The 14,880-nt window shown below is 37.8% G+C and overlaps 1 protein-coding gene across 1 annotated transcript in view; it reads left to right on the top strand.

Annotated features, from left to right (window-relative positions):
* LOC126979163 (TATA-binding protein-associated factor 172) overlaps positions 1-8,197 on the top strand; it is a 32,942-nt gene extending 24,745 nt beyond the window's left edge. Inside the window, exons 8-10 of the mRNA XM_050828407.1 lie at positions 1,210-1,344; positions 2,180-2,355; positions 3,192-8,197. Of these exons, the coding sequence (XP_050684364.1) occupies positions 1,210-1,344; positions 2,180-2,355; positions 3,192-3,447 (567 nt within the window). The 3' untranslated portion in view covers positions 3,448-8,197. The remainder of the gene's footprint in view (positions 1-1,209; positions 1,345-2,179; positions 2,356-3,191) is intronic.
* The last annotated feature ends 6,683 nt before the right edge of the window (positions 8,198-14,880 follow it).

Below are 14,880 nucleotides of genomic sequence, written 5' to 3'. Positions count from 1 at the left end.
CTCCAGATGACCGCGGAATTGGCTATCACTCGAAATTTCGAGACCCAGTATTCCGATACTTGGCGAGGTTTTAAGGAACGTGTTTTCGAAGAGCGGTGATATGACAAATGGAGTTTTTTTTAATGGTAAACGCGTAAACCTGAGTCTTCTGGGGGTTAAATTGGACAAGGTTCAACTTACCCCATCCCGCGACCTTCTCAAGAGAGGACTCGATAGAAGACACAAGATTCTCCAGGCACTCGTCGACGATTTCCCGAGAGAGACCTGCATGGCCCGTGTATACGACACATTAGATGCTGTCGTTTGCATAGCAATGTATGTTGGAGTGTGCAACATATCATTTATATGCAGAATGCGAAGAAGAGTGTGGGAGGTAGCACACAGCCTTGGGGCACTCCAGCGTTCACGGGCTTCGGGTTTGAGCAATAATCGTCGACAACAACCTGTATGCAAATGATGGAAGTTTTGAGAGGAGCGCCTTGTGCCATACACGATCAAAGTTAGGTATACCAGAAGATCGCCAATTATTTTTTATATTTTTTAGTGCATATTTTGAAGTCGGTTGTTTTTTTTTTTTTGTTTTGAGTGAATCTGAAGTACACTAACTAATGATTTGTCTAAATATTTGTAGATTACTAAATTTTGCAATCCAGCAATGAACGTAAGCGCATTGCAATTGATTACAGACAGAAATTCAGCCACAGATCGCAACCCTTCCTGTAAGTCGTAAAAGAGTTTTTTTTACCATCATAGTCGACTACGACAATTACTTGACCATAACGACCCCTACGGTAGGTGACTCAAATATCCGGATAGCATAAAAAAAGATTCGGCCGAGTAATTTAAGAGTTCCGTAACTTTGTCATGGATCCCATAGTCAGAAACTAAGCAAACTCTCACCTAACTACCTACATTTGAAGTAAATATATATTATTATACCCTTTCAAATAAAAAAACAACAATTAAAATCTGTTGTCTCGATATTGAGTTAATACAAAAATTACAATGGGACCACACGGGATGCACCAACTTTCGATAAAAAAAAATTATCCATTTCGGTTCACCCAGTCGAAAATTACCGACGAATTGAGAACCTCCTCCTTTCTTGAAGTCGGTTGAAAAAGGTTTCATTTGATTAACAGTTAAGTAGTTGTCAAGTTGTCAAGCTAATTACAATAAGTTGTGTATCGAATTGACTGTTGGTTGCAGGACCTGCTCCGCGCGCACCTGCCCAGCGTCACGTACCTGCGCCTGGACGGGAGTGTGCCGCCCCAGCAGCGCCACGCCATCGTCAGCCGGTTCAATGCCGACGTGTCCATCGACCTCCTGCTGCTCACCACCAGCGTGAGTACACTCCACCGCTCTTGTCTCCTATATCAGACATGTTTGAAAATTAATATTTCAAACTAGCTGACCCGACAGACGTTGTTCTGTTCACTATAAAAAACAAAACCTCGTGCGGATGGAATTTCGTAAAATCCGTTCTTAACTGACCTCTGCTCGGTGAAAAGAATATTCCTACCATATTTCATGTCTTTAGCTCTAATGGTTCCAGAGATATCGTGATGAGTGACTATATACGTGAAAATCTCTTATATATATATATACAGGGTGTCCCAAAGTTATGGGACATGAAGGGAAAGTACTTAAAATATCGTAGATAGGGTATTTTACTGAAAGAAAACTTTGTTATTTTTAAAAGTTAGTAATTCTGCATTCAAAGATTTTCTAAAAAATACTTGCCTCGTCTGGGAATCCAACCGACTTAAATGTAAAAAAACACCCCTACTTTTATTGGTTCAAGTTGGTTTAAGTTGGTTTGAGTATTGAGTATATAGATATCAATTAACATAGTTATTTATGCATCATGTTACCGATACTGAATCTTCCTTCTATCTTGTGTGTTGGTTGCGATCTTGTTTGCATATACTTTCCCCCTGCTCTTCATACCGTCTCTGTGATACCAGATCATTATTTACTCAGTCCACATTTCTATCGGAGACCTACTCAACTCAATCAACTCTCTACTCGATCAACTCCATTTGAGCCTCCTTCATTTGTATTGTTTTATTTTATTTGTTTGCCAGCAGATTTAACACTATAAACGTAGACCATTTATTATAGTGTTTTAATTAATTAAATATTAATGATATTCTGACGGTGGTGGGTTGTGTGTCAGGTGGGCGGGCTGGGGTTGAACCTCAGCAGCGCCGACACCGTGATCTTCGTGGAGCACGACTGGAACCCCATGAAGGACCTGCAGGCCATGGACCGCGCGCACCGCATCGGACAGCGCCGCGTCGTCAACGTGTACCGGCTGGTCACACGCGACACGCTCGAGGAGAAGATCATGGGGTGCGTGGAACATAACAAACATCACATCAGTAGCTGCGTCCAGACCGACCGAGCACGGCTGGCGTGGATATGACTGAGCTGCCTCGGGGTAGAGACGTTAGAGACTGTGTGAGCTATGTGTTCGATGTGGACGGTGATTTTGGCTCGCTAGCGCTATTTCCACAAGTTAATACGTGAAAAATTATGTCTGTTTTTAGCATTTTTTTAATCCTGAAGTAATCTATTACCTTATTGATTGCGACGCTCATAAAGTTATCTTAAATTCAAGAGTTTTGGTCTCTTCTTAAAAGTTTACTGTTTCTTTACATAAGCTACTAGATAAATAGCTGCGGGAAAAATTACACTATTTTATTTTTTATTTTGAATGCTCAGGACTTCTGATGAATCGGTCTGTCTCGCGAGGCTTGCCTCTGTGTATCGGGAGTTCATTTCACGAGGCCAAGCTCGCGAGATACTACATCGAGTAGTGACTCGGCTAGTGACAGCGACATTGATCGGACAGTGGAACACTGCGCGTATCTCTCCCATCTTAGTACAATTTTGATCGATATATCATAACCATTCCTAGTTAGTTACGTGCAAGTGGCGGTACCGTCGAAGGGACCTTTAAACGTCACGTACCTTCGGATAATAATAATGTAGCTCTGACGCATACATCTAATTTTACACACGTTTATTTTATTCAAATGTATAACACTCGCGTCAATCAAACAAACATTATCATTAAGCCATGTTTGCCACTCATGTAAAGGCGTCTCACACGGTGGTATTACGACCACTTCTGTCTATATAAAATATTTGTTATTGAAAATAATAATAAATTAACTCATTTGCAGGCTGCAAAAGTTCAAGTTGAAAACAGCCAACACGGTGATCAGCAGCGACAACGCGGCCATGGAGACCATGGGCACCGACCAGCTGCTCGACTTGTTCCAGCTGGCGAGCGGGCCGCCGGCGGGGGGCGTGGCCGAGCGAGCGGGCGCGGGCGCACGGAGCGTGTTGGACGCGCTGCCCGACCTGTGGGACGACAAGCAGTACGAGGAGGAGTACGACATGGCCAACTTTATTAAGAGTCTGAACAAGGTTCAGTAGCGACAGATACTGAACACTGACATTATATTATTATTATTATATATTTTAACATTTTATTACAGTTTTCGAAATAATATAATGGTCCAAATGGTGATCTATTGAACTAAATAACTGTCAGCAAGTGGGTTTCCAGCAACTGTATGGAATCAAGTTCATTACAACTATTGTGACAATGTGCGGTCATAATTCACTATGGCCTTATTCGCTACAACACTTGTTAGTACTAGACCGACAAAATCGTAGTAAATGTTTTAGTTTTATATTTTTTATGTTTCGAATCTATTGGAATTATCATCATGTACAGAGTAATAGATAGTTCTCTACTCATTCGGTTTTTCTATGTTTTTAATGTGCCAACAATATGGCTCATAATATATATTTTGTATATCGGATGCATCATGCATGTTACAAAAGTAATGGTGACACTATCTTGTGTATTATTTAAATAATTTTAATATATCTATATAGGTGCACTTCCAAGTAACATTACGCCCCGCGGTAATGTTGTCATAAAGTATTCAAACTGGGCCCTGTCCTTAGAGTTAATACCTCAGACGGCGTGTGGCCACGTGGAACGTTGACAGCGATAGCCAACTGTCTGCCAAGAGTATTTTATTTTCATCTACTTTCTTGAGTTTCTTTCTAATTTTGTGATTGTAAATTTTATATTTTTAATTAATAAAATAATACTAGTTGTGAATGTATTAGGAAAAAATAAGTAATAGTATTTTATACACCAAGGGAGTAAAGTGTAGCAAAGGAACCTGTCAACTCACTCCTTAGCGAAGCGAGGGACTTATGTAAAGTTCCGAGTGAAGTGAGAGAATAGAAGCCACCCAAGACTAAGACAAGCTTTATTCCAGAGGTGAATACTCTACCTCCGAGTCAATAAAAGGAAAAGGCTACAAAGTAAGCATTTAATTAGAGGAATAATTTATGCTTACAAATTAATAATATCATAATATTATATATAATTGATCAAAATTGTCAAATAAATGATGAATACATAAAATGGTACGTTTAGTAAGTATCTCTTAATTTGTTCGGTAGTACATTTATAAAAATGACAAGCGTCTGATAAACTCCAAAGTCAAATTACTATCGCTAGACGACATTTTAGTATCAATAACGCAACGTGAATAATTGAAAGTTTTAAATGAACTATTTAAATTAAAACTGTCATATAAAAGTAAAGAATATTCTATAAAAGTATTCTCAAATCACACGCCCACAAAATCATCACAACGTTCTTTCATGACTGCGGCGCATTGGCGACTGTCTGGTGTATCGAGTGATGTTTGTATGATGATAGAATACTGTATCATAACATTACCATGATAACGTTAAGAGGCTTATTTTGTTATTTAGTAAGTATTTAGTCAAATAAAAATAAATAAAAAAAAGTGGTTCATTGTCTTATAAATAGTTGATACGTAGTAAATAAGCCAGTATATGGTGTACCAATGTTTACTTCACGGATTCAGGCCAAACATTGTACATTTCGGCTACATTGAGTGAATCATCCTAGTTCCCGAAAAATCTATGAGTGGGCATCGTTGAAGCGGTGGACATTGCACTGCAGGGAGGGAGCTTCCTAATGGAGCACTATTGGCGGCAGACCGGCCGGGGCCGGGTCCGGAGCGAACAAGTTCCATATTAAATTGTTGTTTGTACCTCTTGGCACGCGGGACATTCTCTTTGACACTCTCAAGACACGATTGTGGATGCCGATCCATCGCCGGTAATTAAACGGTTATAGTCATAATAATAACTCGTCCGATATATTATATCACTAGCTATTTTTAATTAGTAAAGCCTGCTGCTGCAACAGAAGTATAAGTCATCATCATCATCAGTTCTGCCAAAGAATGTCCACTGCTGGGTCAACTGTAATATAAAATATATTAATATAACTTAATATTGAAACGGTCTGCGTTCACGCAACAAAAATAGGGTAAATAATCGTCTAACTACTTTTATACATTAATTAAATAAAGTTAGATTAAAATATACATCATATCTAGCGATATAATAAATAATTGTCAATTAGATTTTCGCACAGAACAGAAAAAACTAGTAGAAGTGGCATCATGTCATTTCACTATGGAAACCGATATCGCCAAAGTCACACATTTGTCTATTAAATTTGTAATACACACACTTAATTCCGGCTTTATGATAGGCCTTAATTCACAATCACGAAAAGACATAACTACAAATTTATTTACTACAATTTCGAACTTAATACAATTACACTAATCTGATATTCTTAAAGTGGTTATGACAATCTTAGAACTTTTTCTTAAATTGCCAAAAATAACATATAAAAACTTGAAGTAGTTACTCTGTAAGCATAGATTTGACTTCTGTCAAAATACCTAGTGTTGTACGAAAATGAATAAACACATCGATAAGTTAGTGACAACTAGAAATGATGTAATCAGGGTTGATAAAGTATATTACCGATAAAGAACGTTGTTAGTTAAAATAATAATAGGCCAATATTTTTTCTTAGATAGGTATAGTATTATTTAAATTTAATTTACCTGGGAAGCAATACACGCATAAAACATAGTTTATTTTTTATAAACCGTACTTGTTCCATATGTAATGCGCGTGCGGAAAGAAAATTTCCAAAACAAGCAGTAACCAATGGTTAATAAAAAGATAAGCTATATGTACTGATGAAGTATTCATAATCTCGTTAGTCTTATGATACATAATATTTTATATCATGATGTATATATGCTACAATGATCGCAAACATTCCCAGAATTCATGGTTTTCGATGTATTTTTTACAATTCTATTACGTATTTCCTCTGCTACATGATGTGATGAGGTTTTTCTTCTACTCCACCTCGACTCAACCTGAGCGGTGGAATCTAAATATAGGTCAGCAAAATATTAAAATTTAATTTATAAAATATTTGTCTTTATTTAAAAATTAACTTTTATTTAGTTAAAATAATTGTATTTAAATCGAAAAATTATGATTACCGATGGATAGGAAATCCCTTCGTTGGGCATGTTTTTATTGAGGCTATGTTTTCTACAATCAAGAATGGCACAATAAGGCATATTTGTATTTTTTTAAAGATAATTATGCTTCACTTGAGCCTCGAGTAGGTAGGTATATTTGTACACAATTGTGGCGACAGGGTAACGACATGCCACTTCCACTTGTTTTTCTGTTCCGTGAATTTTCGTTACAAAATATGTGTTATTACACTATAAGTAGGTAAATAATGTTTAGGTAAGTAGTAAAATATATTGTTCAGTTTGATGTAATATGTAGAAAGCTAGCTGTGTTGATTATTATAATAATAAAAATATAGTCTTAAATATTTCTTATTACTGTGTAACTTTTTATTTAAAAAGTCATTTTGTGCCTTTCTTATATACAAGACAAAAAATTCTTACCACTAGATATTAATAAAAATAAAGGTTAATATACCCGGCAACTTACTATAAGTGGTAAGAGATGGTACTAATGTAGCAGCAAAACTGCTCCGCGCTCGTCTTCCCCCATCATAGTGTCATGTCGGCCCAATTAAACATTTGTCAGATATTTTGTAGTGTTGTCGGTCGCCATTGTGGTGAGTTCCTTTGTAACAAATACCTCAGTCGACGATGTATATTCGATTTATGTTTAAGTGTGTAGTCATATTGTGTAGTCATATTGTGTAGTCATTTGTTACTTATCAATGTAGGTATATGTTATTTTTCTTACTCCATTATTAGCGCGACGCTTACCTGATGGTCGGTAAGAGACATCTTATAATTTAAAAAAAAAATTAATTGTTTTACTTATGTTTCACAATGTCCAAGTAAGGTTATGATAGTTTACTTGCTACTTACCTATTAAATAAAGACATTACTTGCGTTTCACAATGTATAGATAGTATTGTCTAGCAGGTAAGGGCCATAGGATGGATGTGTTACCCGTCACTGGTGGGGGGAGCGTGTACAACATTGTAAAAAAAAAGAGTACAATGAAATACTCAAGCGCTTCAGATATTAATAGTGTATGCGCCTCGCGTGTTACTGATAACAGAAAAATATTATTCTGCTGAATGCTGTACAGACGGTTCATATTAATGACATTTGTATGGAGGAATTCCCTTAACCTGACGGTTTGAAATTTTTGGTTTGAAACTTTGTGATTTTCTGATTTCCTTATGCAATGCTCAAATTGTTTATTATTGAAATGCACACTTTACTGCATATAATTCACTTACCTTACCTGTGACGCGCTCGAGTTGTTCAAGGGATCGATTTTTTTATTAATCTGATAGGCTGCTCTAAACGTTCGACCATATATTCAGGGCTCAGGTATGTTGGGAGTATTTCATGATGTCCCTCTTATGTTATTCTGCGGCTTTACTTGGACATTGTGAAACCCCTCCTAACTAACTTCTAAGAGTAATCTTGGCGAATAATAAATTCACTTAAGTATCAACATTGCCTTTTTTCAAATAATAGATAAGTTGTATTCGGAAACAAAGAGATATCGGGGCTTGATACAATTATTATATTATGTAGCCAATAAATGAAACCTATGTAGATTATGTAGCGTGAGACGTGTAGCTGTTTACTAATGTTGATCTAAATCACATTTCGTTAATTGATTGAAATAGACAGTGTATTAGTTTAGAACTCAAACCATGACTTGTTGTTGTTATAGCATTTTTTTTTTATTTGTAATGGTGTGTAATTTGTTTTCTTCAGTAATAAACTTTACTCGATAATATGTATCTTATTTCTTGGAAGAAAACAACAGTATCAATCGATTACCCGTTATTGTGTCTAATACAGTAAACATGGAGACGAGCCTGAAAAAATGTATAAATTTAAAATTATTTCAAATCGTACGTAGGTATCTAAAAATTTAATTATAAAAACTATTAACTGCAAGATAATAACCAGAAGTAACTCATATACAGGGTGGACCAAAAGTCCGTTTATAATTTGAATGATGATTAAAAAAAACTAATTACAGTAGATCAAAACTGTTTATTGTTTTCGATAGTAAACAAAAGGGGAATTTATTTCCTTAAAATCACATCATCCATATGCAATCCTTCATTATTCTGGCATTGCTGCAATCTAGAGCGGAAATTTTCGATGACAGCTTTACATGTTTCTGTTGAGATGTTTTGGATTTCTGTGCGAATACAATCCTTTAATTCGTCAAGAGTTACTGGGTTGGTTGGCTGGAATGCAGGGGTTTTTGATCACCATGACATAGTGTCACTCCAATAACGACAATTTTGTCTATTAACATGCCCATTTAGGTGGATGTGTGCCATGTTGAGAAAAAAATGTTTGTTAAACTGGTGAATCGCTCTACCATTTCGTTCGCAAACTGCATCCTAGTGGCATGGTCCTGAGGCCTTAATTCCTGCACCATTTGGATTTAATAGGAATGTAGACTTAAATCTTTCTTGCGAATGCGGTTTAATACATCATTATCTTGGCACGTTAAGGACAGCAGACCGCTTTCGAGTTGATAGTCCAGGTTGGTCACGAACAGACGATTTTACTCGCTCCACGTTTTCGGGGTCCGTCGACGTTCTAGGCCGGCCAGATCGAGGTAAATCCATTGTTGAACCCGTCTTCTCAAACTTGAGCACCCATTATTTAATTAACACACCTGATGGAGCTTGATTTTTGTGTCGTATCTTGTAATGATTGCAAAACTTTCGTTGAGCTAAGGTCGCAGAATCGTTGTTTCGATAGTACTCGCGTACACAAAATGCACGTTGACTACCGCTAAACGACGCCATGGTACTAAATTCCCATTGGCCGCTCTTGCAATGCGTAACCCCTCCACCCCCTTCCGCCGACGCTGCTAGACTCGGCAACCGATTCAAATGTAAACGGACTTTTGGTCCACCCTGTATATTATTAATTTAAGAAACGCACGGTGCGGCCTTAGCTGTAGTCTCACCAACACAGCATTGATATTGCAAACTTTTCTGCTGCTTTAGTTCCACGGCGGGACTTGTTACATACAATGGTGGTTCACCTCCACTTCCACTTAATTTTCGGGAAGCCCAAATGATGGAAGTTGTGAGAGAAGCTCCTTGTGCCATACACGATCAAAGACCTTTGCTATATCCACACTAAAGCCGAACGTCCACCGCCGGATAAACTAAGTTAGTTTAGCTTAGTTCGCATAGTTGAGCCAGTTTTTCATACATGTGCGTCCACCGCAAACTATGCGTGGAAATGCCCCAGCTAAGTGGAACTAACTTAGTTGTGCGGCCGATTCGTAAATAACTGAGCTAAACTAAGCGCTTCTCACCCCCTTGCCCTCTGACGCCTGTCGATAGTGTTGTTCACTCCAAATTCCAATCGAACGTGTTTGTTTGTAGTCAGCGTTATGGTAATACACGTATTTAGCAGCATGGAGGTGTTTATTGAATATGTCAAGCAGTATCCTGTTGTATAATCCAGAGGATAAAGACTACCGTAACACAATCAAAAAAGACAGTTTATGGAAGAGGATAGTGGATGAAATGAAAAACCCGAAGATATCAGACAGTAAGTTTAATTTATATTGTTATTGTTAAAATAATTACAAAAGGATTCTCTTACATGGAATGCTTCTCTTGTTGCTCGTACATTGTCATGTAGGTTTCCCACTGATCGTAAAACTGATCCGTGTTCAGCACTTGCTTCGTAAAAAGCTGTTATTGTTTGATTAGTTGAAAGATAACTGTGTAGCACGCAAGCAGCTTTTGTAATTATATCAACTGATTCTATTTTACACTCCAATGGCCGACGAAATATAACGAAGATCGTTCCAGTGTACAAAAAAGGTGACAATAAAGACATCAAAAACTACCGTCCTATATCCATACTTTCCTGTATACCTAAACTGTTTGAATCCCTTGTTTGCCCAATTATCACGTGCCACTTGAAAGCCTGATATCAGATTGTCAACATGGGTTTCGAAAAGGACGTTCTGTCACAACGAACTTGGTGTCATTTATGTCCCATCTCAGTAATGAAATAGATAGTCGACAGCAAGTAGACTGTGTGTACATGGATTTTTCGAACGCTTTCGATAAGGTGTGTCACTCGCTTCTTGTAGATAAATTGAGAAGGTCTGGTGTGGGCGGGACCTTGCTAGAATGGTTTAAGTCATACCTAGCAAAAAGACTTCAGTTTGTTGTGCTAAACGGTCACATATCACATGAGTATGTTGCGTGTTCAGGAGTACCACAAGGATCCTACCTGGGCCCTGTTCTCTTCTCGGTGTTTATAAATGATATAACCTCTTCTATACATCACTGAAAATACTCACTTTTTGCCGATGACTTAAAAATATTTAAAACTGTTAGTTCGAATAGTAATGTGGAGCTCATCCAAGCTGATCTTGATGCAATAAATATGTGGTGTAAATTAAATGGTATGGTTATTAACACAAAGAAATCTTATCACATTAAGTACACAAAGAAAAAAATACTATCATTTCCATCATCGTATAATTTACAGTCCGATAAGTTACAAGAGGTAACTGAGATTCGAGATTTGGGCGTGACAATGGACTCACAATTGAAATTCAAAGTACACATGGACACGACAGTAAAACAAGCAGCCAGGATGTTAGGTTTCCTTAAAAGAAACACAAAAGGGATTTGTTTCTCCTCAAACCAAAATAATTCTTTATAACTCACTGGTTCGCAGCAAATTAGAATTTGCATCAGTTGTGTGGAGTCCCCAATACGCAGCACCTTCTCAACGTTTAGAGAGACTACAAAGATCCTTTACTAGATACTTGGCATATCATAGTTCCGGCATCTTTCATAAGGCCACCTACGACCAGCGGCTGAAACACTTTAAAATGTTGTCACTCTACAATCGCCGCATAATACTGGATCTAACATTCCTCAAAAAGCTGTTATCAGGAGAGACAGCGTGCAGTGAATTGCTGGATAAAATAAATTTCAAAATCCCGCACAGATATACACGAAATCCGATTACTAACATACTTTTGGAACCAGTAAGTAGGACAAATGCCCTTAAACATTCTCCATTATCAAGGATGTGTTCTGAGTACAATAGATTTTCCGCGTCCATAAAAGATTTTGATATTTTTCATGACACAGTGACAAGTATGAAAAAAAAAACTAACCGCACATTTCTGTTTGTAAATAATAATAATATGTTAGTTGAAATTCATACAAACTATTTCTTCGTTATATTGTATCTATTATTGTTAGTAATCTGCTTAAAATCCTTGTTAAATTTGTAGGTCGAACTTTATTTGTACTTAATGTCTTGCAATGAGAGTGGTGTATGCACCAGTAACTGGCATTAATACCAGATTATAAACATATAAGACCATAATTATTTTTAATGTTTTGTATGTAATGCTGTTGGTGTGTCAATAAATAAATAAATATCCGAAATTGCATTGACAAAATACCAAAAGCATTTTCTACCACATTTCGCGCTCTGCTGAGACGATAATTAAAGTTCCTTTTTTCTCTACTGTTACGACATGCGCTTTGTGGGTATGGTCTCATAAAATGTTTTTGTAAGGGAAATGCCTGGTCACCTATAAATACGTAAGGTATTGCAGTACCACCTTCTAGTACATTCTGATCACTAGGCAAATTTAATTCGTTATTTTGTAACCTTCGTCCAAATGCACTGTCAGAAAAAATACCACCATCACTAATCTGCCCATGGAACCAATATCTTATATAATAAACTTCTTGTTTGCATCAACAACTGCGAGTAATACTACAGAATGGAAATGTTTATAATTAAAATACTGAGAACCTGAATTAGGTGGGCTTTTATGGATATATGCTTGCCGTCGACTGCTCCAATACTGTTGGGGAATTGCCATTTCAGCCATTTCTTTCCATTCTCTTTTAGTCGGCAAACACATGTAAATTGGTTGTAAATGATTCCAAACTGCTTGGCAGACGTTTTCTATAATCCTAGAAACTGATCTGTCACCCACTCTATAATTGTATCCGATTGTTTTGTAGGAGTCTCCTGTTGCCAAAAACCTGCAAAAGGCAACACTTTTTAATGAATGCATATATGTACATACTTTATTGCACTATAAATTACAGTTAACATGATTAGAAGTTTAAATTAGAAAGTTAGCCCTAACCTTTTTTATTTCTGTTTCAGTTAAAACGGCAAAAAACGAATGGAAGAAATTACGTGATGGGCATAGAGAATCAATGAAAAGAATTAAAAGATCAACAAGTGGCCAAGCTGCATTACCAACAAACACTTGGAAATATGCCAGTCTACTTGAATTTTTATTGCCTTATATGAAAAACCGCCCACGAAGTGGTAACGTAAATGAAAGCCAGAATAATAAAACAAACAGTACATTGGAAGCTGGTTATGCAAGTGAAAGCCAGGATATTGTGGATTCACATACTGAGACACAGGTAAATACTGATCATGTGTTTAACACTGAATCTATACCATCTACATCTCACAGCTCTTCGTCTGAACAAAGGCAAAGAAAGAGAAAGAACGATGAATCTTTAGATGTTTTACTGAAAGACCTTGATGCAGATTATGAAAAGCGTCGCCGTGAAATAAAAGAGAAAGAGACGACAGCTGAAAGGGAAACAAGAAGACATCCATTAAAACTGTTTTTGACAGTTTGAGCGAAACAGCCATAAAGTTCCCAGAGTGGTTACATAGGGACATTAAAAGGAAAATCTTCACCATTATGTCTGAAGCGGAAGATAAGCATGACTATTACTTATACGGAAGTCAGTTCTCATATGGATATTCAACATCTTCTGCTCAATCTACTCCACGCTCCCAAGACACTCCAGTCTCCCAAGATAATCCATACTTCCAAGATACTCAAAACAACGAAGACACTCCGTTCACAACCTAATTTTCAATAAATATACCGAAGTAACTGAATCTGTTTAATTGATACACTTACCTCAAACAAATAGCCAATCTTTCTTCTGGCGATATAGCTTTTCGAAAATTAGTGTCATTCTTAGCAATATCCTTGGCAATCATTGTAAGTAACTCATCAAACTGTTGTCTAGATACACGATAGTACATCTTAAAATTTTCGTCGTCTAGTTCATTAAACAATGTGTTGAATTCGCTGCTTGTTTTCCAGGACTGAATGTGTTGACTTATCCAGTATCTATGTTTCCGTTTTTTCTTCATAAAATAAGCAATAATCAATCTTCTTCTCCTATGACGATAGTCCTCCTCTTAAGTCTCGTCATTGCTCGTGTCGTCTTCCATATCACGTTCGGTTAACTCAACGTTCTAGCACAAACTGACCATCACTAACGTAGTTTTAGCTTATTTATTGGTGGACGGACAACGTAGTTCTAGTTTAGTTTAGCTTAGTCCACTGAGATTAGTTTTCATTTAGTTTAGCCGGCGGTGGACGTTCGGCTTAACTGCCATTGCTTTTGATAGCCATCCACCCATCTATGTTTTTGGTAAGTATATCAATAGATCGCCCATCGACTATGTCGAAAGCCGTACTGGTTGGTAGTCACTGATCAGCTGGTGCTCCTCTAGTTATCCTAAGAGCTGGTGGTTGATGATCGAATCGACTCCATTACTTTGGAGAAAATGGGGCGGTAGTTTGTCGGATCCGAGCGTACACCATTCTTAGCGATCGGGTGCACTAAAGCCGCCTACCATAATTTCGGGACTATGAGACGGGGCCGGAAAGGACCGGCGCCAGTTCCAGAGCACATGTCGGGGGAATGCCCTCGGGCCCGCTCAATTTATGAATGTCCAAAATGAGAAGCACACGGCGCCATGGCGGATTTTTACCTCCGGCATGTATGACTCGCACCGCGTTTTTTTTTATGACAGTAAGGGCGAAGGACGAGCAGGACGTTCAGCTGATGGTAATTGATGCGCTCTGCCCATTAAAATGCAGTGGCACTCAGGATTCTTGAAAAAACCTAAAATTAGCAGCACTGCAATTGCGCTCGCCATCTTGAGACATAAGAGTGAGGTCTCATTTGCCCAGTAATTTCACTAGCTACGGCGCCCTTCAGACCGAAACACAATAATTCTTACACATTACTGCTTCACGGCAGAAATAGATGCCGTTGTGGTACCCATAATCTAGCCGGCATCCTGTGCAAAAGAGCCTCCCACTGGTAAATAATATGGAGCGCGGTGGTGCACCTTGGTCATCCAGAGTTCAGTTGGACGCGAAAAGGGAGCCCAGGAAATGAGCTTTCTCTTTCGCGTCATGGGCCAGCTAGTCATCGTCCCTGTACAGTGGCGGCCTGTCCAGTAGGCCTCCGGATATGCTGATAGCCGCGTGATGATATATATTACATATTTGTCCCGACCCCTTGTTTGCCTGGATATGCATACAGATGAAAATTCTTTTAACTATTTTTTGTGCCTTTAGTATTACTTGTAAAATAAACAGCAAGTA

This window comes from Leptidea sinapis, chromosome Z, assembly GCF_905404315.1.
Source record: "Leptidea sinapis chromosome Z, ilLepSina1.1, whole genome shotgun sequence".
Classification (NCBI taxonomy): Eukaryota; Metazoa; Arthropoda; class Insecta; order Lepidoptera; family Pieridae; genus Leptidea; species Leptidea sinapis.
Note: the sequence above shows the minus strand (reverse complement) of the source record. Positions and strands in the feature narration are given on the sequence as shown.